Source organism: Heloderma suspectum, chromosome 1 (assembly GCF_057233095.1).
Source record: "Heloderma suspectum isolate Gila_16-S chromosome 1, 16-S_ref, whole genome shotgun sequence".
Taxonomy (NCBI): domain Eukaryota; kingdom Metazoa; phylum Chordata; class Lepidosauria; order Squamata; family Helodermatidae; genus Heloderma; species Heloderma suspectum.
In genome coordinates, this window is record NC_139458.1 from 366,957,151 (window position 1) to 366,979,377 (window position 22,227).

Below are 22,227 nucleotides of genomic sequence, written 5' to 3' on the forward strand. Positions count from 1 at the left end.
AGAGTCAAGTAAATAAATGCTGTTTCATTGTTCTTCTATATGCATGAAATCTCACAGAAAGGAGCAGGAATAAAGCCTAAGATAGTAAAACCAATCCTGACAGAAACAGATTGCCTTATATAAATCTGCCCTACAGGGGGTTCACATCATACTACTTTACAGAGAGAAAAAACAGCTTTCATTACTAGTACAGTGCTAGCAGGGGGCAGTCTTGGCTCCCATTTTATACTGCCATAATGAAGAGCTTCTGTGTGAAGCCCATAACAGCACCAACCAGCTGGTAGATATTGTGGGAGCAGGGATATACTTAGACTCTGTCGGTGTACACCTCCTGCCCACCCTACCTAACATTTGACCTGCACAACCAAAAGCCCCTCCCAGGGCAAATCCAAAGCAAAGATGAGCAAGAAGAATGAAAGGAGTATCCAGACATAGCCCAAGTAACCTTTTCTACCCATCTGAAGTTGATGCTCAATCACTTTTTGGAACCATAAGTGCAAGGGAGACCATGCAGCCTTCCATAGCTCTCACAGCTCTCTGAAACAAATTCTGATACAAACATATGCTTCTATGAAAATGGATGTGATTCAAACCAAATCTGGTTTGAACACTTTGACATTTATGAAAAATAAAATATTACCTGATCAATTATGGAATTAAGTTTAGTAAGCAAAACGAACCCACGACCTTGGACAAGGTATTGCCCAAGTGCTGCTATGTGCGTTTTTTCCTCTTCTTCCTCCCTAGCTTCCACCCTTTGGTCCACCGCATTGCAAAGTTGGCTGACATCTGACAAAAATTCACGCGCCAGTGAGTTACTAGCACTTGTCATGTTTGAGCTATAAAAAGAAAGAAAGAAAGTTAAAGAACTAACCCATTTTCAAGACTTCAAACTGAATTTCCAAAGAACTAAAGAAGATTGACTGAAAATGTTTGCAGTTTATTAACATAATACATAGAAGCTGTTCATATAGTATACCATAATGTCCATTACAAAATATACAAAAGTATAATGTTCGTTACAAATATAGTACAGTTTTTATTACAAAAGATGGAAGCTGATATGGACCCCACTGCTAGAAGAATATGCTGTTTCACACATGGGAAAGCTCTCATTAGGACATTAATATGTTGGGAAAACGCATACAAGAAATCATCGTATATGTCATCACTGACACCAATATTTAATAATGATGAATGTGATTTAAAACCCATTATTGGGAAACATACAAGTATAGGTATGGGTAACATTTTTTTTTTAAGGGTACTTTTACAGTATGACATAATTTCTCAAAAAATGAGAGGAGTACTGTCCCCAACATTTCAGATCTTTTCAAGATCTGATTCACTGACTTCAGGTTGATAGGCAATTGCAAGGTTTTGAAAAGCTAACTGACTTAAAGGCTTTGATAAGATATATCCTATTCTAGTTTCAAATTAACAGAATGGGAAAAGAATACAAAAATTAAAAGATAAGATAGACCCACTGTTGCTAAAGCATCTCAGAGCAGATATGAAAATACGTATTCCAAAATAAAGCACAATGCCATTTCCACAAATTTACACACACAAAAACATTTCAAAGACTTATATCGTTGTCATCTGGCTCCCAGTTAGGAAGACATTATAGGAATTTGCCTGGTGCTTGTTGGCGGTGTCACTTATCAAATGCAAACAAAATTCATATGAAGTTGGAATGTGACAAAGTTAAGAATTTTTGGAAAGAGATTGTAATTATAATAAGGAAAATAATGTCAACAGTCCCATAAAACCCATTTTTTAACGGGGATGTAAGAGACTGTTCAAATAAAATATTATAAAATTATGACTAATTTATTAGTAACTGCCAGAATTGGAATAGCTAGCAAGTAGAAGGTGGAGGAAAGACAAAGGTAATAAAAATAACTAAGAGTGCAATCCTAATGGATTGATGCTTGATAGGCAGAGGGCTTCAATCTTGGAGCCCTCTGTCTATGCAAAGCAAGAGCCAGGCAGGGCAGGAGGATGGAGGCTTTTAAAGCCTCAGTTTAATCTTTTTTTCAACTAGATGAGCCTCTCAGCCCAACTAGCTGGCTTGCCAGGCAGTGGGAAGGGACAGCAACGGAGAGGTTCTTAGTCCAAGCAGATCCAGGCCCCTCCTCTCCCTCTCCCTCTCCACCCACCAGAATTCCCCCTTTTCACATTTCCTGACCTCTTCTGAGTACTCTGCTGTGCCCTCAGAAGAGAAGCCACTGCAGTGCTTTCTGTGGCAGTTGCAAGGGCTGGAGTGCAGAAAAATTTGCACTCGGATTCCCACCCCCAAGGTCATAGCTGTATCTAAGGTCTGGGACGGGGAGGGGGGGGGGATCCACACCATACTATGGCTCCTCAGAAGCCATCTGAGAAGCCACAGAATTGTTCTGTAAATAGTGTATGGTACGTCTTTTATAAGCTCAGCACATATGATGAGAAGAGTTGATAAATGCAAAATTTATGAAAATTGAAATTTTTGAACTTCCATTATGTTTCGAAATATTCCACTGAAGCTACTAGATTATCAATGATATTGAGAACTACTGAGTTGGTGAACTATGATGTAATCTACATATATTTAATTTTTATAGTAAAAATGGCAGCTAAGATGTGCCTTAAATTCCCATAAGAATATGAGACTATTTTTATTATTTTAACCTGACAGAAACCGCAGGTTTACTCCAGGTGTAGGAAACAAACAACACAAATATATTTGCTAGTTATTAGGCCACACAAATCACCCAGTATCACTTTAGTTGTTGTTTTTTAATTACAGTTAATAATTTACTACCGCTACACAGCATGGAAACAATAGACTGTCTTGTTCTCTGAATTCTTCAGACAATGTGCTTGTTGTATTATCCTATCTGTAATACATACAATATTCAAAACTCACCAGAGATTACACTTCCTCTATCATTGATAGTATTTTATGAAGTGTTAAATAGGTCTATTTTTAGTATGCCCCCTGATAAATTACCTGTGAAACAAGACAAAACTAGAAATCAAAATAAAATGCATAGTCAAACTTATGTGCTAGAGAGCAGTCCTATGCCCCCTAGACAATCCTGTGGCCCTGGGTTGCCATAGGAAGCTGCAGATCACCTCCTCCACACCCCTAAACACAGCTACAAGCGCAGAGGAGGAGATCCAATCACAGATCTTCCTTTCCCCACCCTTCCCCCTCCCAGCTGCTGTGGAAAGCTTCTCTTACAAGGTCGCAACTGCAACCTTGCAGGAGAAGTTAGAGAGGGAGAAAAGGGGCCATGCTAGTGGGTAGGGATGAGAATGGAGAGGCCTGGATACACAGTATCCTCCTTCGCCATCCACTGAAAGGCAAGTCAGCTAGACAGGCTCAGAGGCCCGTGTAGCTGCTTTTTGTATTTTGAACGGAGGCAAAATTGCCTCTTGTCCTCCTCTCACTTTGCCTGGCTCCTGCTGGGGGGACATAGGATAGGTGGAGGGGTCCAAACTCTGAGCCCTCTGTCTACTAGGAGTGCCACCCATAGGACTGTGCTCTGCATCCCATTTTCAGGAATCCTTCTGCAGCATACAAGCCTCTGTACAATGTAGCAATTACTTCCTAAAGAGCTTAATAGGCTAATAAGTCATGTATTTTCTTCTACTGCTCCCATCTTGATCCATGCACAGAAGTTAAACAGAGACGACAAGGGAACAGCACTAAATGATGGAGACAGCACTCAAAGCTAGCAGATAGAAAGGTCATCAGAAGTCAATACAATATTCAACAAAGTGATCTCGGCAACCCAAGGCTCATGTATATTCAAGCTTAAGATTTCTGCATAAATTATTACTAAAAAGTATGAGGAAAGTGAAACTTCTTTAGGTGAATGCTATAAAATTGCCAGACCTAACTTGGAAAGGATTTGGTCCCATGACTAAAGTCCAGACTACCCTTTCTTCTAAGGAAAAGTGGCCTCAAAAGGGGAAAGTTGGAAGCAGCGAGGTGAAAGGTTCTTAATCTTGCCCACGCAACACCTCTCCGAAGACGTGTTTCCTCCCTGTCCCTTCCCTTGTAGCATTCCAGATCCATGATAGCAAAATGTTCAAGTGCGTGGCTGAGGCCTTATTTCCAACCCAGCATAAATACAACAGCTTGATGAGACAGTTAAAGAGATTGTTTAGATTGTTCTCAATAATCTAAATGGCAACAGTGTTTGATATCCTGTTTGTTTGAACTAATTCTAACTTGAGTTAGTTAATTCTTAAACCACAGCCTTCTGGGACATCAGTAGTTTAGTAAACAAAAACAACCTGAAGCTTCCATTCTCCTCGTGTTGTGCACAGACAGGGAAAACACAACCCTGGGGCTCCCCATGGCTCACTGTCAGTCATGTAAATCAGGTAAATCATGGCTTAGATCAGGGATAGGCAAAGTGGTGCCTGTGGGTGTCCATGTGTCTCTGGCCACCTTTCTTGGCACCTATCATGGTGCTCTATCTCTCCCACTTTTTAAAAAATAAACACATTTTCTTACTGGCAGCTAAGACTGCTTTGAAATGGATTTCTGTTGGTACTGAAAACTGTGGGTTCAGTAAAAGAAGTCGTTTAGCATGTTGGGTCTTAGACCCAACCTCCACCTTGTAAAGGCAGAGTTTTTTTGGTAGGTTACTTGTCCTTTGCCATGCTTTCCATGGCAGCTATTCTGTGGTGCTGCCCAGGAGAGTTTCTCAAATTGGCAAATGTATCCATGACCCAATTGGGGTGGCAGACGAATATATCTGAAACCATACAAGATAACCATTTTACTGGTGTTTGGCTTGGGATGTAATCCACCTAAAATCAAGTGCTTTTAAGATCATTCAACAGCAATAGCGGAGTTAGACAAATGCCTAACTCTCCCCTGTTGAAGCCAGCAGGACTTGAATGTACTTAACTTTGTTGCATTTCATGTATCCTTATTTCAGAAGCATGTTTCATCTTTGGTTGAAAACTGAATATTATAGACACCACTACCTTCTCCCTTTTCAACGAAAAGTCACTGTTGCTTTAAATTTACTTGAATTTAATCTAATATTAATACTCCAATACTGGTTTGTAGTGCAGAATTATCCGGTCCACCTCTCAGTATTAGAGGCAAACTGTGTCTTCCCATGAAGGTATTATTAATTCAGATTCCAATCCTAAACAACTACACATTACAACCTATTCACTTAGATTATAAATCTTAGAGAGTAATGAAACACCAGCCCCAGAAATATTCATTAGATTGGAAACAACAACAAGAAAGCTCAACTTGAAAGATCGGTATCAAATGGAAAGATAAACCTTTATTATATTAAGCAATTCTATTTTGAGCTAAAGAACAACAGTGGAAAACTCTTGGCAAATACAATGTCACCGACAGGAAGCCAAAATGATACCTTCAATTAAAGATAGGTTGTGTAAAGGTGAATACAAATTCTTGATTTTTTAAAATTTAAATAGGTTTTTTTTAATGTAAATACAACATTTCTCTTAAAGAATACACTTGGTTAATATTAAATAACCAAAATATAAGCATGTTAGCCCTACAATTAGTCTCTAACTGTATCAATGTCCTCTATCAGATATAGGGCTCCTTCACACGGAGCTTTTATCCTGCTATTGAGATTGCTCACTCACGGAAGTTTGCGGGTCCTTTTCATGACGTCATTAACCTCTGGGGCACGTCCAGAGGTACTTCCCGCTTATTTCGTCACAAAAAGATCCGGAACTAATGAACCATTTTTTAAACTTGGAATGCTACGTGATTAAAACACCCACTAGATGCAGATGTTTCATTGAGTCCTATGGAAGCTTGAAAATTAAAAGCTTCCCCTCTGAGCAATCACATGGTTGCTGTCTGGGAGCCCATGATAAATGCAGAAAGGCTCCAGAACGGGAGGACTGTGGGGGTTTTCTTTAGTGTAAAGGCAGCCATAGAGGGCCAAACTAGATGTCTGCTTAATGCATAGTGTGCAACTATCTCTTTGTTTTACTTAATTACAGGTACGGAAAGAGGAAATTCCTTACTTGGAACACAGCAAAGGAGGGAGCTTATGCCTTCCATCGCCAGCATGATTGGAACGAAAATCCCCCATTCTAACTGCTAGAGGGGGGCATGTTTTTAATTCTGATCATGCTTGGGAGAAAAGAGATAACCCTACCCTCCCTGTGCACTGCATTTCCAGTAAGGATTGTATCTCCCCCAACACCTATAATTAAATAAGACAAAAAGGGAGATACAGCTACACGCTACACATTAAGCACAACATGCAGTTTGGTCCTGCATTAAAGGAGGATTTTCTATAGAAAAGAACCCATTTGCTCACTTTAAAATGTGAATAGTTATATTCTACCTGCCAAATACAGACATTTCACTTTCACCTGATGAAAATCAACTGCTTTAGTTTGCCCAGTAACTTGCTCCTGTCCTGTCAGTCATGAGTATTTCATTTTCATTTACTACTTTGCTTTTGTGAGGATGAGGCTGGATTAAGGCAGAATGGAGCAGAAGGGACCACACTGGTAAGAAAAAAAAAGGAGACAAAGCCTTTGTTCTTGCCAATGTAAAACTCCTTGATTTAAATCAATCCACCCTGCTTATAATTAGAGAATTGTTTAGTAGTTTAGGGTGCAATCCTATGCATCTTTGGCCAGAATTCCTACAACTTCCAGCATTGGGGGCTGTTGGACTTTTCTCTGTCTAAACATGCAAAGGATTAGTCCTTATAGTCCTATTCTAGACAGGAACATTAGAAATGGTCCCTTCGTATGTTACTAAACCAGCATGGGTGCTACTTTTCCACCACTTCTTCCAAACATTACTATGGTGGCATGAGAAGCGTGGAAACATGTGCATATCATGGATTCTTCCTACCCAATAATCACTAACCTGGGAGAGAGGGACAGTAAAGTGAGAAACAGCCAGGGAATTTGCCCCATCCATATGGCTCCAGACATCTATTCACAACACCATAGGGAAAAGCCACAGCAAATAAAATACTCACCAGAAGAGTCTTCTCCTGTTAACTGTTCAAAGGCATACACATCTATATTATAATCTTCATCATTTCCTTGCATCTTCATAAGCTAAATTTAAGAGTATTCATTTATTTCTTCAAGTAATGGCTTATAAATAATGACTTCTTATTTATAGAGGAAGAATATGCCAAAACTATCTAACCATCTTTTATACAAACCTGGGAAAACAAAGTACTACTTGGCCAGGTTTTGTTAACAAATAGTAATTGGAATTGTCGAAAAATCTCAGATTGAAATTTCATTCAAGATTTAAATTTCATTCAACAATCACCAATGGTGTTCAGTTAAACTCTGGGTTGTTTAAGCCCTAAACAACCCAGAGTTCTGGGTTCAGATGTCACGATAACAACCCAGAAACAGGGTGTGATCCCAGGGCATGGTTTGAAAGTACAGGAGGCAGCCACCTTGCTGAAGCTAAGCAGGTCTGAGTCTGCTCAGTGCTCGGAGGGAACACCACCTGGGAACTGCATGTAGCCACCTTAAGTTCCATGATGGAAGAAAGGTGGGATATAAGGGTAATAAATAATAATTGTTGACTGAAAGCAGAAGTGACAAGCAGATGGCAGAGAGCATGGTTGCTTGGTGTCACTCAGCCACAACAATTCCTGGGTTAAACGACATAGGAATTGTCACTACACACGAACCAGAAACTCATACATTAATTAACTAAGAGTTTCTTTAAGTCGGATGACACCTCTACTTTCTATGCATCCCTATTCCAGCTTCCTCCACACAGACTCCTCTATACCAAATGCTGTCTCTGGATTGCTGCTCCTATACTGAATCCAACTGGGCTTGTTTCCTACATTCCACCTCTCATGGTACCTCTTTTCCAATTATCCCTCTCAATGCTGGCTCCAATTATTACTTGAGAAACTTCACATGCTCAAAGTGCTATTGTTGGCACTAGACTGTTTAAGCAACAGAGTTTCTCAGCCAAACAGTATCACACAAAATGGGAAAATGCCAATGGGGATTTAATATTACAACATAATACCATATAATTGTCCTTGCCATTCTTCTCTCCCAGCTCCTCTCCAGCTGTACTACCAAATTAACAGAGAGGAACAGGGCATATTTTGCAATCCACACATGCAAAACTTTAGAGATCCCTTCCTCTTACTGAACCTGTTACAATCCTCACAAAATGGAAAGCAAGGCTGATGAGTTTTGTATGCAATGATAGATTGCAGGGATATAATAGATCAGCAATTTTGTCCAAAACAACAGATCAAGTAATTATGCTTAGCATATGAGCCTGAGTGCCATGTCACATTCTCATAAGGTATACAAAATGGATTTATGAGTGACGATGGAAGCTGAGCAGGAAGACCTACTAATTTTTGTCACTATGTCTGAAGGAACACACCATCTCCAAGTGTTTGCAATCTGAGGCAAAAAAAAAAAATTAATTTTAAAAATTTTGTAATTTTTTTGTAATTTTTTTTTGTAATCTAATCTATAATTGTAATTGTAATTTTTTTTAAAATCTAAGAAATCATGAGGGTTTGCTAAGCCCTACCATCCCACTTAGAAAGGTACATTAAAGAGACAATAGGAAATAGAAGTCAGTACTAGGGAGTACTAAGGAAATAGGGAGTCAGTACTAAATCAGTTCCCTGAAACATGCCATTCTTTTGTCACAGGCTGCATGTGGTAATAAAGGGAGGTAGCTGAGTATAAATAGCTGCTGAATCAACATCTAATGAGCAGAACATAGGTCTTTGAGAATTTAAGCCACGTTATGGGGTACTGGTGCAAGAACAATTTAAAGGGAAATTATATCCTAACTGTGTCTCCCCTTAAGTAGCTGCCCCTCTTGAGTGGCTTTTTAAACTTAGAGGAATAAGGCCGTTGGGGTTCAGTGAGTTAACTGCTTTAAAGGAGCTTCACCAGATGACTCCATTCAGCGCACAGGTTGTACCTTTCTCTAGCTCTGACCATTTCTGATTCTCTAGAGGAGTGCCTTCCTGACCCACATACACAATTCATGTTGAACCTGAGGGGCTCCCTGTTATTTTTTTTTTAAGCATCCTTGCCATACCCTGCTATAAGAAGGGTATGAATCCTTTCTTACACTCACATAACAACTGCTGATCTCCACAAGGACTCAGATGTGCAAAGTTTACCTGCCTGCAAGTACCTCCCTGTCAGTTCAGTACAAGATTCCCAAAATGCACACGCATTCCTTTGTGTATGTGTATACCAACACATGCAGCAACCCTATGTGCACAAATAACTCTTACTGAATAACTACAAGCAACCAGCACTTACTAGCAGAGAACAACCCAACCTGTATGGCTGGTTATAATCAGACCTAGTACTACTATCACATTAAGTGTCAGATTGCAAGTTTTGGAATGGGTATAAGGAATAGAGGACATCAGGCAAAACAAAACCACAGCTTCAGTGGGTTGATTAGTAAATACCATTAACACAGAGAAACTAATTTTGTCTGCCAAGAAACAGTGAAGCAGTATAAACTTATCTGAAGCTATCTTCTCTACACTAACATATTACTGTTTTTTTTCAAGGAAGCTATCAATGTTTGTGTTTTATTTATTAATCATAAAGAGATTCCTCAGCTGACTCTGGTTGGCTTATGTCAGGAGTGCCCTAGCGGCCTCTTTCAGTACACTCCAATAGCCAACTCAAGACACAGACGAAAGGATTATTTTCAAGGCTTTAATCCTTTTACAACTTAATGACTCTTTCAGATACTAATCACCAGCGACTAAGCAATGAACAGCAGAGTAGCCTATGCTCCGGGTAGGCAGTTGGTCCCCGTTTGAAGGAGAATCACTTGAAGACCCTGAACTTATGGGCTAGGGAGAGATCCTCCCTCTTTCCCTTGAGTCCACAGGGCGCAGCCATTGCTTGCGCACCAAACGGGCGCTGTGCCTCCTTTCCGTGCCCTCCATCGCTCGTCGCTCCCTGTGTCTGCATCAAGCGTCTAGCAAGCCGCCCTCCTGCACTTTCTCACTGCCAGGGTCACTATCTATCTCAGGAATGCCGGCAGGAGGAATCTCTGCCTGCTGCTGTGCCTGTGAGGGATGAGCTGGCTCCTCTCCCACGGATTGCTGATCCTCCTCAGAATCAGAACTGCTCTGGGGTTCTATCAGCTCAGTTTCCACCCTGACAGCTTACTGTCATCTTTAAATATGATACAGAATCTGGCTCTGACAGGGATTTTAATAGCTGATTTATCTTCAATGTTCTTTTGAAGGAAAAACACATCTTTTTCAAGACTTCAACCCCAGAAAAAGTACACTAGCTCAGGATACTGGCAGGCCCATTGTGCCCCTATTCAATTACTTCTCAGAGCAACCTCTCTGATAAATAAAAGGTCCAGCCCTTTCTGAAGTCAAGTTTTCCATTTACATATCATCTCTAAATCAAGCCAAATTAGGAACCTTCAGTCAAACAGATTATTTATTTATTCAGTTGTGCAACATATATAATTCCTCAGTTTTTCACCTCTGTCTTTCTGTGCAAAGAGTTATTTATTTCCACTTTTAGGATATCTTGTGGGAATATGTTAGATGAAACTCATTTAGCACAAAGCCATGATGCATGCGTTAGGAACAGCCTTTTCCTCCAGGAACTTATCTAACCCTATTTTAAAGCCATCCAAACTGGTGGCCATCACTATATCCTGTGGTAGCGAATTCCATAGTTTAACTATGTGCTGTGTGAAGAATTACTTTAGGACAGAAGTACATTCTCCACACCATGCATAATTTTGTACACCTCTATCATGTCTCCCCTTACCCTCCTTTTTTCCAAGCTAAACAATCCCAGCTGTTGTAACTTTCTCTGATAGGGGAGATGCTCCAGCCCCTTGATCGTGTTAGTTGCCCTTTTCTGCACTTTTTCCAGCATTACAATATCTGTTTTTTAGATGTGGTGACCAGAACTGTACACAGCATTCCAAGTGTGGTCACACTACAGATTTGTATAAGGGCAGTATGATATTGGCGGTTTTAGTCTCAATTCCGCTTCTAATTATGCCTAGCATGTAGTTTGCTTTCTTTACGGTGACCACACACTGGGCTGACATTTTTATCGAGCTGTACACCATAACCCCAAGATTAGGAACACAGTCACTGCACACAGTTCAATTCAAGGATGGGTTGCCTAGGACAGCAAATTTGAATCCAGGAAATATCTGTCAAAAGCTGCAAGCAGGTCCCAAAAGCAGCAAGAAAGAAAGAAAGAAAATGAAAATTCCCTGCATCAAGCCAAGATAAATTAGGATAATCCTAGCTCTCATCTTGCATTATCATACAAAAATGATATTGGAGGCCATGTCAAGGGGTGGGGTGAAAGGTATTATGTATACAGCAGAAAGCCCTGGTGATGAAGTACCTCTGACTCAGCATCACAGAAAATAGTTCTACTGGAAAAAAATTATGCAGAAGGGGGAGGTCTACAAAGTTCTATTTTCTTATTTAGAGGAATCAGTGTCTGAGCCAAAAGCGTTTGCAAAGTATTCTTTAAGGTACTTGGGGGTGGTCTGCAAGTTTATCATAGGGTTCCTTGATGAGAATATCAGTAAGGGCAGTCAGGTGTCCCTGGAAAGCAGCTTACTGATGCCAAATTTCCCCTACAATGCATAGGTGCAAGAATGGAGTCTGTATTCTAAATCACACATTCAGTTCACACAGAATAGGTACCATGGGCCTAGCCAGCATCCCACAAGAAATTAGAACAGAGCATGCTCTAAGGGTCAAAGCAGTGTGACGAGGTTCTATGGCCAACATACAGGGTTTCCTTGTCAGACCAGTCCATGTGAAAGAAAAAGGTTCTTTGAAGGCAGAAACTTTGTGAACAACTGCTGTATATCATATAATTCTATGACTCTAAAAGAATAGAATCAACCTGGCTCCTACATTCTTGTACTGTTTATGTGCATAGAGGCAATACTGGCAGCTCAGTAAGTAGACACCTTGAGAAGGAAGAACGCCTACCCCAGAGTGCATTAATTGATGACAACAGCAATCTGAAATGAAGTTTAAGCCTATGGGTGGAAAAAACCATGGAGGCTCACCAGGCTAAAATATAAACAAATTAGTAGTATCCAGCATCATACAGCTTATACATGCAGACTTTTTTTTTTTAAAAGAAATGTCTATCTGAATTTTATACAAGGAAAAAAAGTGTCCCAGGTTCTGGGCATTCCATGATTTAAAATGGGGGAGGGGGGAGTATAGCCAGTTTCAATAAACTTCTCCATCTACTGAAACATTTCAAAAAGGAATCCATAAAGCAATATTACTTCCACCTCAAAATCCTCCAAGAAAGAAGTATATAATAAAATGAAGTTTTGGATTTAAAAAAAACTACAAAACTTTCATGGAGCATCCTTCCAGCAGCAACCTTTCAAAGACCTTTCAACAGACCTCTGATCTAATTTGTGGCATTATGTCATGTAAAAACAGTCAGATGTCAATCCAGCTAAGCCTATATTGCATAGGTCAAAAACATTACTTTAGGCTCCATCAGGATACAAACAGTACACTAACAATGGATCACAAAGAAGATCATCTATAGCAATTCTTACTGACAAACTTTATTTATTTCAACATGTTTCATGAAGTGAGCTTTCAGAAAACTGCAGGACGACAACTCAATTAAATGGTAAATAAATGGTAAATTCTCCCAATGGAGGGAAGTAAATAGTATTAGGGATCTGTATTAGGAGTAGGGATGGCGGAGAATTCCTCCACGGATTTCAGTCAGGCCAAATGCACTGGCATTCGGCCCTCCGAAACCCGTGTCAGAACACCTCCCACCCCCCGGCCCCCCACGGAATCCCCTCCAGGACGAAGCTTACCTGGGACGGATATTCCAGCGGTGGCGGCTCCAGCGGCAGCAGCTGGTCTCTCGGCCGGCTGCTTTAGACTCAAATGGCGGCCGCTGTAGCGGCCGCCATTTGCATCCAGCCAGGCTGCCGTGATAGGCTATGTAAGTATTTACGTAGCCTATCACAGCAAAGGCAGCCACGCAAATGGCGGCCACCACGCCATTTACGTAGCTGCCTTTGCTGTGATAGGCTACGTAACTACTTACGTAGCCTATCATGGCAAGCTAAAAAAAAAAAAAAACCGTGTACGCAAATGGCGGCGGCTACAGCAGCCGCCATTTGCATTCCCTTTTTTTCACTGTTTTAGCCTACGTAAATATTTACGTAAGCTATTATGGCGAAAAAAAGGGGAACGCAAATAGCGTAGTGGGCGCTATTTGCGTTCCTTTTTTCCCCCGCCATAATAGCTTACGTAAATATTTATGTAGGCTAAAATGGCAAAAAAAGAATGCAAATAACGCCCACTACACTATTTGCGTTCCCCTTTTTTTCGCCGTAATAGCTTACGTAAATATTTACGTAGGCTAAAATGGGGGGGGGGAGGAACGCAAATAGTGTCCACTACGCTATTTGCGTTCCCCTTTTTTTTGCTGTAATAGCTTACATAAATATTTACGTAGGCTAAAACAGCAAAAAAAAGGGAACGCAAATGGTGGCCGCCATAGCTGCTGCCATTTGCATACGCGGTTTTTTTCCCCCTGGAAGGCTGCCCAGCAGCCAGATGTCCAGCTGCGGGCGGCCCCAGCCAGCGGCTCTGTGGAATTTCTGCGGAGTGGAGCTGGCCAGATTAGGATTTCAGGGGGAGGCGCAGAGCGCAAATCACCGCAAATCACCCCGTTGAAAAGGTAAGTGACTTTCATACATCCCTAATTAGGAGCAATGCTTTTCAACCTGTTCATACATGATCTGGGATGAGGAGTGAGAAGTGAAGTGGCCAAGTTTGCTGATGACACCAAATTATTTAGGGTGGTTAAAACAAAAAGGAATTGTGAGGAGCTCCAAAAGGATCTCTCCAAACTGGAGGAATATGCATCAAAATGGCAAATGTGGTTCAGTGTACACAACAGTAAAGTGATACACATTGGGGGAAAAATTCCCAACTTTGCATATAAGCTGATAGTATTTGAGCTAGCAGTGACTGGCCAAGAAAGAGATCTTGGGGATATGGTGTACAGCTCGATAAAAATGTCAGCCCAGTGTGTGGTCACCGTAAAGAAAGCAAACTACATGCTAGGCATAATTAGAAGAGGAATTGAGACTAAAACCGCCAATATCATACTGTCCTTATACAAATCTGTAGTGTGACCACACTTAGAATGCTGTGTACAGTTCTGGTCACCACATCTAAAAAACAGATATTGTAATGCTGGAAAAAGTACAGAAAAGGGCAACTAACACGATCAAGGGGCTGGAGCATCTCCCCTATCAGAGAAGGTTACAACAGCTGGGATTGTTTAGCTTGGAAAAAAGGAGGGTAAGGGGAGACATGATAGAGGTGTACAAAATTATGCATGGTGTGGAGAATGTACTTCTGTCCTAAAGTAATTCTTCACACAGCACATAGTTAAACTATGGAATTCGCTACCACAGGATGTAGTGATGGCCACCAATTTGGATGGCTTTAAAATAGGGTTAGATAAGTTCCTGGAGGAAAAGGCTATCAATGGCTACTAGTCTTGATGGCTGTATGCTACCTCCAGTACCAGAAGCAGTGAGCCTATGTACACCAGTTGCTGGGGAATATGGGTGGGAGGATGCTGCTGTGCTCATGTCCTGCTTGTGTGTTCCTGGTCAACAGCTGGTTGGCCACTGTGTGAACAGATGCTGGACTAGATGGACCCTTGGTCTGATCCAGCATGGCTCTTCTTATGTTCTTAAATAGTAATGATAAATAAAAACTAGGCAATAAGACATTACAATACTCTGTGATTTCTCTTATACCAAATACAAAGAGGCCTTAAGGATGCAATATACCAGTCCTGGGAGACACGTGACAACCCCTTCAGATTTAACTGTGTAATAATCATTTATAATATCACCACCACCACTAGACCCTTGATGGTACAAAGGCAATTGAAATGGTGAAATGAAAAATTGGGACCATATCTATTGGCTCTCATCCATCACTAAGACAGATTTTGTTGCAAGTGATAGAACTTGTACACTACCTAGGTCACCAGAAAAAGTGTCAAGCAACATGTCCTAAATCTATCTTAGAAGTACTGATAATTGTTTTCCTATGCTTTTTCAGTAACTGTAAGAGACTTCAAGTGTCACTGCTGTATTAGACTCAGTTGGTCAATACTAAATTGGGCAGCAAACAATTTGGGGGCATGTCTGTTTTCAAAAAAGTTACATGAGTTGGAAACAGATGTTTGTTTTCTTCATTCTTTCATGATTAGAGTAAATAAATTAAACTTAGTTTTACAACAGCCTTGGAAAGAAGGCCACTTCGTAAAACAGTCTACAGATGTTACTACTCCCTTCACATTTTTGGTATCCTATCATACATTGCCACAAATGATTAATATGACAACCAATTACCTGGAACAATCAACTTTCTTACCATTACAAAACCTTTCCTGCCAAGACAACATATTTTTGCCTTGTTACAGGTGATGGGATGAGTTATTATCTCTCTTTCATATCCTTATGTATTCAAGTCATTTAGTTCTTGTAATTACAAATTAGAAGTCTGCCTAGAGTAAACAATCTACAAGTTTTCGATGAACACATGTGTGCATGGGTCTTGTTCTTTCAAAAGCAGAAGTTACAATTTAATTTCCATTACCAATAGCAAAGGTATTTGACTTGGAACAATGGATTTTGTCCAATTTAATGACTTTTTTCTAACATTTGCTGCATTGTGTGAGTACTTCAGTAAGTTTTATTCATGGCAGGGAGGTATGGAGCAGGGGGAGAAAGTAAGAAATGTACTTCTACTACCAGGCATAAGAAACACAAAATGATGCACATGGGTACAGATTTATACACAAGTTATTTAACACAAATTTTAATTTGTCTTTTATGTTAAAATCATGCTGCATTCAAGTGGAATGCAGGCATGTTATACGCCTGGACACTTAAGGGTGCAATCCTATGGAGATAGGTGTCAGCCTCTGAACTTGGAGGCTGATGACTATCCAATGCAGGATGGCCTGCATTTTCGACACCTGCCTAGCTGGAAAGCTTTGGAGTGGGGGGGGGGGAGCCACACAGCACATAGGGAGCTGCAGAACACAGCTTCTGTGGTCTTCTCCCCTCTCCCAGGACTGCTCCCTTTTCCCTGTCTCTGTGCTCTGTTTCCAAGCATGGAGACATAGCTGGCACAGAGAGAACAGCACCAGCTATGAGGGGGAGGGGGCAGGAAGCGTGGTTTCTGGGGACCAGTATCGGAGCTCAAGGTCCAACCTTGGTTCCCAGAAACCAAAAAATCCTATGCCCCTCTAGGCAGTGCCTAGCGGCCATAGGATTACTCCCGCCCTTATATTCCAAGTTAGAATCTAGATTCAAAGTTCAGAGATTTATATAGACCAGGATGTAATGGAAATTCCTGAGGTTAGTTTGAAGTAGTCTTTCAGCTGGTTGTCTACAGATCTCCACCCAGGATTCTGCACAAACACTAGTGAAGGGCAGAGACAACGAGAAACTCTTAACTTCAAATTAAGACCATAAGAAGAAAAAAATCCATGAAGAGTTTTGATAGCAAACATTAGCACTTTTTTTCTTTTTCAGTTCTGGTTGTCTGCAGTACATTTACAATGACCTAAAATACTCATGTTCCTCATGCCACTAAAAAGACACACATGTATAGTAGAAGTATAAAACAGAACTCATTAGGTAAAGATTAAAAGTAACAGGGCCATCATATTTAACAAAGTCAGCAGTCTTATAAAAACGTACAGCTCGTATTTTTAAATATCTAAAGTTACTTAACAAGAATTGTTCTGGGAAAAGCTGCCAATGTGAGCACTATTTAGAATGAGAGCCTTTGGGCAGGGACCTGTATTCTTTATATATGTACAGACCTTAGAGGCTCTAAGGTGCTTTTACAAATAAATGACAGTTGTGTCTCTAGAAAAGATAACAGTGGATAATAGGTGCAGAACTGTGCTCTTTAAGTGTATTTGTTCGATGGAACAGATTGCAATTTAACATACTACACTGGGGAAAATTGAACACCAGGGCTTGGCTAAGTGATGCTTTATCAGTTCGAATTATCTCAAATTCCTAGATGTGTTTTTCATACAACAGCAGATACTATTGCGGGACAATATGCCTTGAATATTTAAAGTCTCTGTTGAAAACAAATTCAGCATTTGTTTAAGAGACAGAATAATACAGGATATAACATTTTGGATGGGTATAAGAAAACAGGTTCTAATCCCAACTCAGCAAAAGAGCTCACTGGACAGCTTACACAAGTTACTATCGCTTGACATAATCTATCTCAGAATCGTGGTGAGGATAAGATGAACTCTGATACACAAATGTCTGACAAAAAACCAGAATGCACTAGGATAGTCAACCATTGCAGCTTTTGCAAGATTAAAGCACCACATTATTTTGTTCTGTATCACTTTTTAAAGCTAGTCTACACTTCAGTCAATCATTGCAGCTTTTGTATGATTAAAAAACCATAGATTTCCTTCTATATGTTTTTGAAAAACTATACACATCTACATAACATTACATAAATAATGAAATGTGTATCATCGATCACCATTAGTCCCAGACTGTATCACCCTGAGGCGGCAATCCTAAACATAGTTCACAGAAACAAAAGAAAAAGATGTACTGAACTTTACAAAACGTCTGAGTAAACATTGCACTGTATTGCACCGTAAATCACAAAAAGGATCAGAGTTCTTCAAGCATAAAAGCAGCAAAAGCTCCCTCTTGCCCTGTCCCAGTTCGATCCTTTTGTGCTTGAATCAAGTTTGTGTCTGAAGAGGCAAGTGTCAGCCTGCACTTTTTCCGATCAGTACATTGTGAGAGCCTGGCAACCAGTACTAAGGGGCACTCCTGTAGTGTTGAAGGTTATTTGCTGTCGTCTGGGACCCTGAACTGAGTGGGAAGCTTCCTTGGGCCTAACCCCTCCCATTTCCTTTGTGCCAAGAACCAGAGTAAGCTCTCCCAGCTTGAACCATGGTATTTCTTGACCTGCTGAGACTCAAGTTTGCTGCAGCATAAATGTAAGAAAATTGACAGTGGCAGGGGCAATCAAGAACAATATGAGGAAGTTGTCCAAGACAGCTCAGGAAAAAAGAAAACATAGATGCATTTCATATTGAAGGCTTCCAGCAACGCTTGTTTATCCTCTACAATAATGAACTCCTTTCCTTCTCTTGGCAACTGCATTCTGCTGCTGTGTTGATGAGATTCATGCCCAATGTTATAATGCATTGTTTCCCCTCTGCACGCAACATGGGTGTTGCTATGGCTAATTACTCTGTCTTCCTTCCACCCTCCTGTAGCCTATCTGATGCTCAGAGCCAGACGCAGGGGAGTTGATTCTAGCCTAGAGTAACAACCTCCTGGCATGTACTGTTTTCATCAAAGCTAGTAATGTACTACAGATGATAGTGCAGAGCCAGCAGTGAGCACATTATGAAAGGCGGGGGGGGGGGGAGAGATGCACGAATAGAATCCCTTCTATGAACATGCAACAGCAATGAGAACAGGGTATGGGAAGAGGGTGCTGGAAGAACCCCTTCGGTCAGTGACCATGCAAACACAAGCAATTTGCACAAGCTCTTCCTCTCTTTTATTTATATATATATATATATATGTATGTATATGTATATATATATAAAAGTTACCAGCCGCCTGCCAAATCAGAACAGCCCCCGGAACAAAGCAGAGCAATTAAATCAATTGACCATTTAAGATGATGATGATGATGATGATGGAATATCCATCACACTGGGAGGAGTTTAAGAGGAGGAAAGCTCATAAGATGAGCAGCATTTGACAGCCTTGCTCCCCCATCTCTTCCCTCACCAGTCACACAGCAGAGGCAATGGTGAACCAGTACCATGGAAGGAAGGGGCAAGGGCAATCGGCATCCCCCGCTGGGGCAAGGGCTGTGTTCTTCCCCGTCCCCTGCAAGGCGAACCACTGGAGAGGTTGAGGGGAAAGGCCGGTGAGGGGCAAAAGCCTGTCGGGGCAAGCGACTGACAGTGCAGCATCGGAAGGGGGAGGGGGTACGGCTGGCAGCGTGGCAGAGCAGCCGCCCCTGCGTGTGCCACCTAGCAGCACTGCTACGGGCCACCCCTTTCCTGCTCTTTAGGCCCCGCATAGCCACAGCGACTTCACTTCCTTCCCCCTCGCTTACCTGCTCCTGCCGCCCGCGCAAAGCCGCCTCGCCTCGCGCGGCCTTCCGCCACCCCGCTCTTATCCCTTTGACAGCGAGAGCGGCGGCGGCGGCGGCGCCCAACTCCTGCTGCCCATAGCACGGCGAGGAGTCCTGCCACCTCAAGCCCTCCCTTCTCCACTTCGAGTCACCAAGGAGACCGAGGAGCCCGCCCCCTCCAGCGGTTGCAACACAGGCAGCCAACCCACCCACTGGGCCGCGCAGACTCACTCCCCGCGCCCCGTCTTGCGTCACGTGCGTCTCCGAGGGCCAATGGGAATGGCAGAGCGGCGCCTTGAGGGCAGGGAAACCCTTTCTTCTGCAGCAGTAGCAGGAGACAGCCGCGATCTGTCGGCTTGCTGCTCCCCTTGTCGTTATTCCGCCCCGGCTTTCCCGCCCGCCCTAACGTTATTACGTCCTCGCGTAACTTTAGCCCTGTCCTGTGTCTTTCTTCGCCTCATGAAATGAGATGAAGTGGACTCTAGTCCACAGAAGATAATGCTATAAATTTGTTAGTCTTCACACTGCCACAAGACTCTTTGTCGCTTCCGCTGCTCAGACTTGACAGGGCTACCCCTCTGGAAATCGATTCTTCCTCTCATATTGGTCTTCAGCACCCACTTTTTCACGGTCGTAATGGGTCTACTTGAACAAAACATTTTCTTTCTCACGCTTCCTTCCCCCCGCCCCGCCTTTCCTGCATCCCAAAAATATATGCGTACTGAAGTAAATGGTCGCGGATCCTGTAACACAAGCGAGGCAAGTGTGCAATCAGAAAGGAATGAACGGCGTGCATGCAGAACAAATCGCTCCAAAAAATGAGCCAAGACACAAGCCAAAATTGCTTGTATGCAAGTGGTCAAAGATTAAGCGTGTGGGAAAAACCCATTTTACAGACGAGAAACTCTGAGACAAGTCCAAAGGCCAGTCAATGAATCCACGGTAGAGAATTCAAGATACATACCCAAACTCCCTCTTAGCACTTCCCCTTTTACAGCAGACAGCACACAGACACAGGAAGCATAAACACCCATTGAAACTCTCTCTCTCTCTCTCTCTCTCTCTCTCTCTCTCTCTCATATTCACTCTCACACGCACACCCTGACAGAAAGACCAGACTCACTGCCTTATTCAAACACAAAAGTCAAGACACAAACAGACAGGTTCTCTCTCACGCACACACGCACACACAACACTGATACAGTTATACCCCTTCCTGTTTGGAGGAAGAAGGGACACACCATCAGATGAGAAAGGGACCCTCATCTCCCTATCTGGGGAAGAAGGGAACTGACAAGGTCAAGGAATGGCGGGGGGGGGGGGGAGATGGACAGATAGTTGTCCACAACCATACGTGCCTTTCCCCCCCACACACAACAATCTCTTCTCGTTTTTCTTCCTCCAGCAACACTTCATATTCGTTCGTTTGTTTGTTTAAACTTTCCCCTGCTCCCCCCTTATTACAGGCACGCTATCTTTGTTTCCTCCTCCCCATAATTTCATTTGTAACAAAACTTCCATCTGCAGTCGGTTTTCAATAATAGGGCTAAGCCCTATGGAGAAAGTACTCCTGGAGCATGTACAGAGTGCCTTTCCCTCACTGCTTAATAGCTACAGTCTCCTGCCACACGCCTACATACAAATAATTTACTAGCAGGTTATATCTGAGCATATCCTTTTCAGTGTTAGAGCAGAGACCACAGTCCTTTTCTTCCACATTCAAAAACCCACTCTTGTTTTCCTCTCTGCTTCCCTTTCTCATTCCAGTAGCCAAAAAAACATGCCTGTTTAAATTACAAGCAAAGTGGGAATTGTCATTTATTAAAAACTTTGTCTTAGCGTTTATCAGTGGGAGGAGGTGGGCCTTTCATCCTCCCTCCTCTTCAGACTTTTGCAGTTCCCAGCAGTGGACCTGTAAGAAGCAGAGAACAGCCTACAGTAAAAAGATACAGTTTGTATGTAACATTAAGGCTGTCACATGGAATGTTCAGAGGGGGAAAGGCAGCAGATACATTAAGAATAATATATTTTGCCTCATAGGACTATGACATATGAAAGTTATATGAAGACATATGAAAATTATGATATTTGGTATCACCCTAGTTGGGTATCCAGTCTTCTACCTTTATGTACCACTTTGATAGGAATTCAGTTTGTAGTGCCTGCAATGGACTTCCAGTTTGGCTGCCATAGTTATGTATAATTTAAAAAGAACTGGAAGGTTTCTGGAAATGGGAAATGGGGGGCAGGGGTGGGGGGGCAGAGATGGACCTCCACTGGCCTTTTTAGCAATAAGAATCCCATCCCAGCTGCACTATTTACCCCTGGATGTGCAATTTGCACATTTCCACCATGAATGGAACAACAAATTACTGTGAACAAATACTAAAAGTCATATCAGGGCTATACCTTTATTAGGCCAACTCAAAGGTGGAAGCTTTCAAGATCTTCAGTCAGATCTCTTCATCAGCAAAATATTCCAAAAACCAGGTGTGGGGGAGGAGGGAGAAAAATGCTGATTTCATGTTGAAGTTTGCATGGTCAGTGTTTTAAGGGAGCAATCCTATGGCCTCTAGACAGTGGCTAGATGACCATAGGCTGTTTTCCAGGAACCAACCTCGGAGCCCATGCTCCGAGGTTGGTTCCTAGAAAGCCAACCTCCCTGCAAGTCCGCACTGCCTTGCAGGCAGCGTGGAGAGCCCCATGCTCCGCGCTCAAAAGAGCGTGGAGCGGCTGGAAAGGGGCAGGGCTGGGGGCGTTCTGGGGCAGGGAGAGCGGATCTGTCTGTACAACTCATCCTATATGTCATATAGCAGCCTCGTCTCCTGCTCAGCCCCCCCCCCCCATGGCTAGACAGCCGAAATGGGGTGTCTAGCAGAAATAGCAGGGCAGGAGAGGCGTGGAGTGAAAAATCCCCCCCCCCAGTGCTTCCCCTGCCTTGCTTTGGATGGGCAAGTTCAGAGGTGGC

General features: G+C 42.2%; 1 protein-coding gene across 8 annotated transcripts in view; it reads right to left on the reverse strand.

Annotated features, from left to right (window-relative positions):
• Positions 1-19,409, reverse strand: part of LYST (lysosomal trafficking regulator) — a 146,388-nt gene extending 126,979 nt beyond the window's left edge. For all 8 annotated transcript variants that reach the window (XR_014786801.1, XR_014786800.1, XM_084828183.1 and 5 more), the window contains exons 1-2: positions 19,242-19,409; positions 641-839 (exon numbers count right to left, since the gene is read on the reverse strand). Coding sequence is in view for 6 of the 8 variants with exons in the window: in XM_084828183.1 (XP_084684309.1) it covers positions 641-832 (192 nt within the window). In the remaining 2 variants the exon portion in view is untranslated. The remainder of the gene's footprint in view (positions 1-640; positions 840-19,241) is intronic.
• Between the last annotated feature and the right edge of the window lie 2,818 nt (positions 19,410-22,227).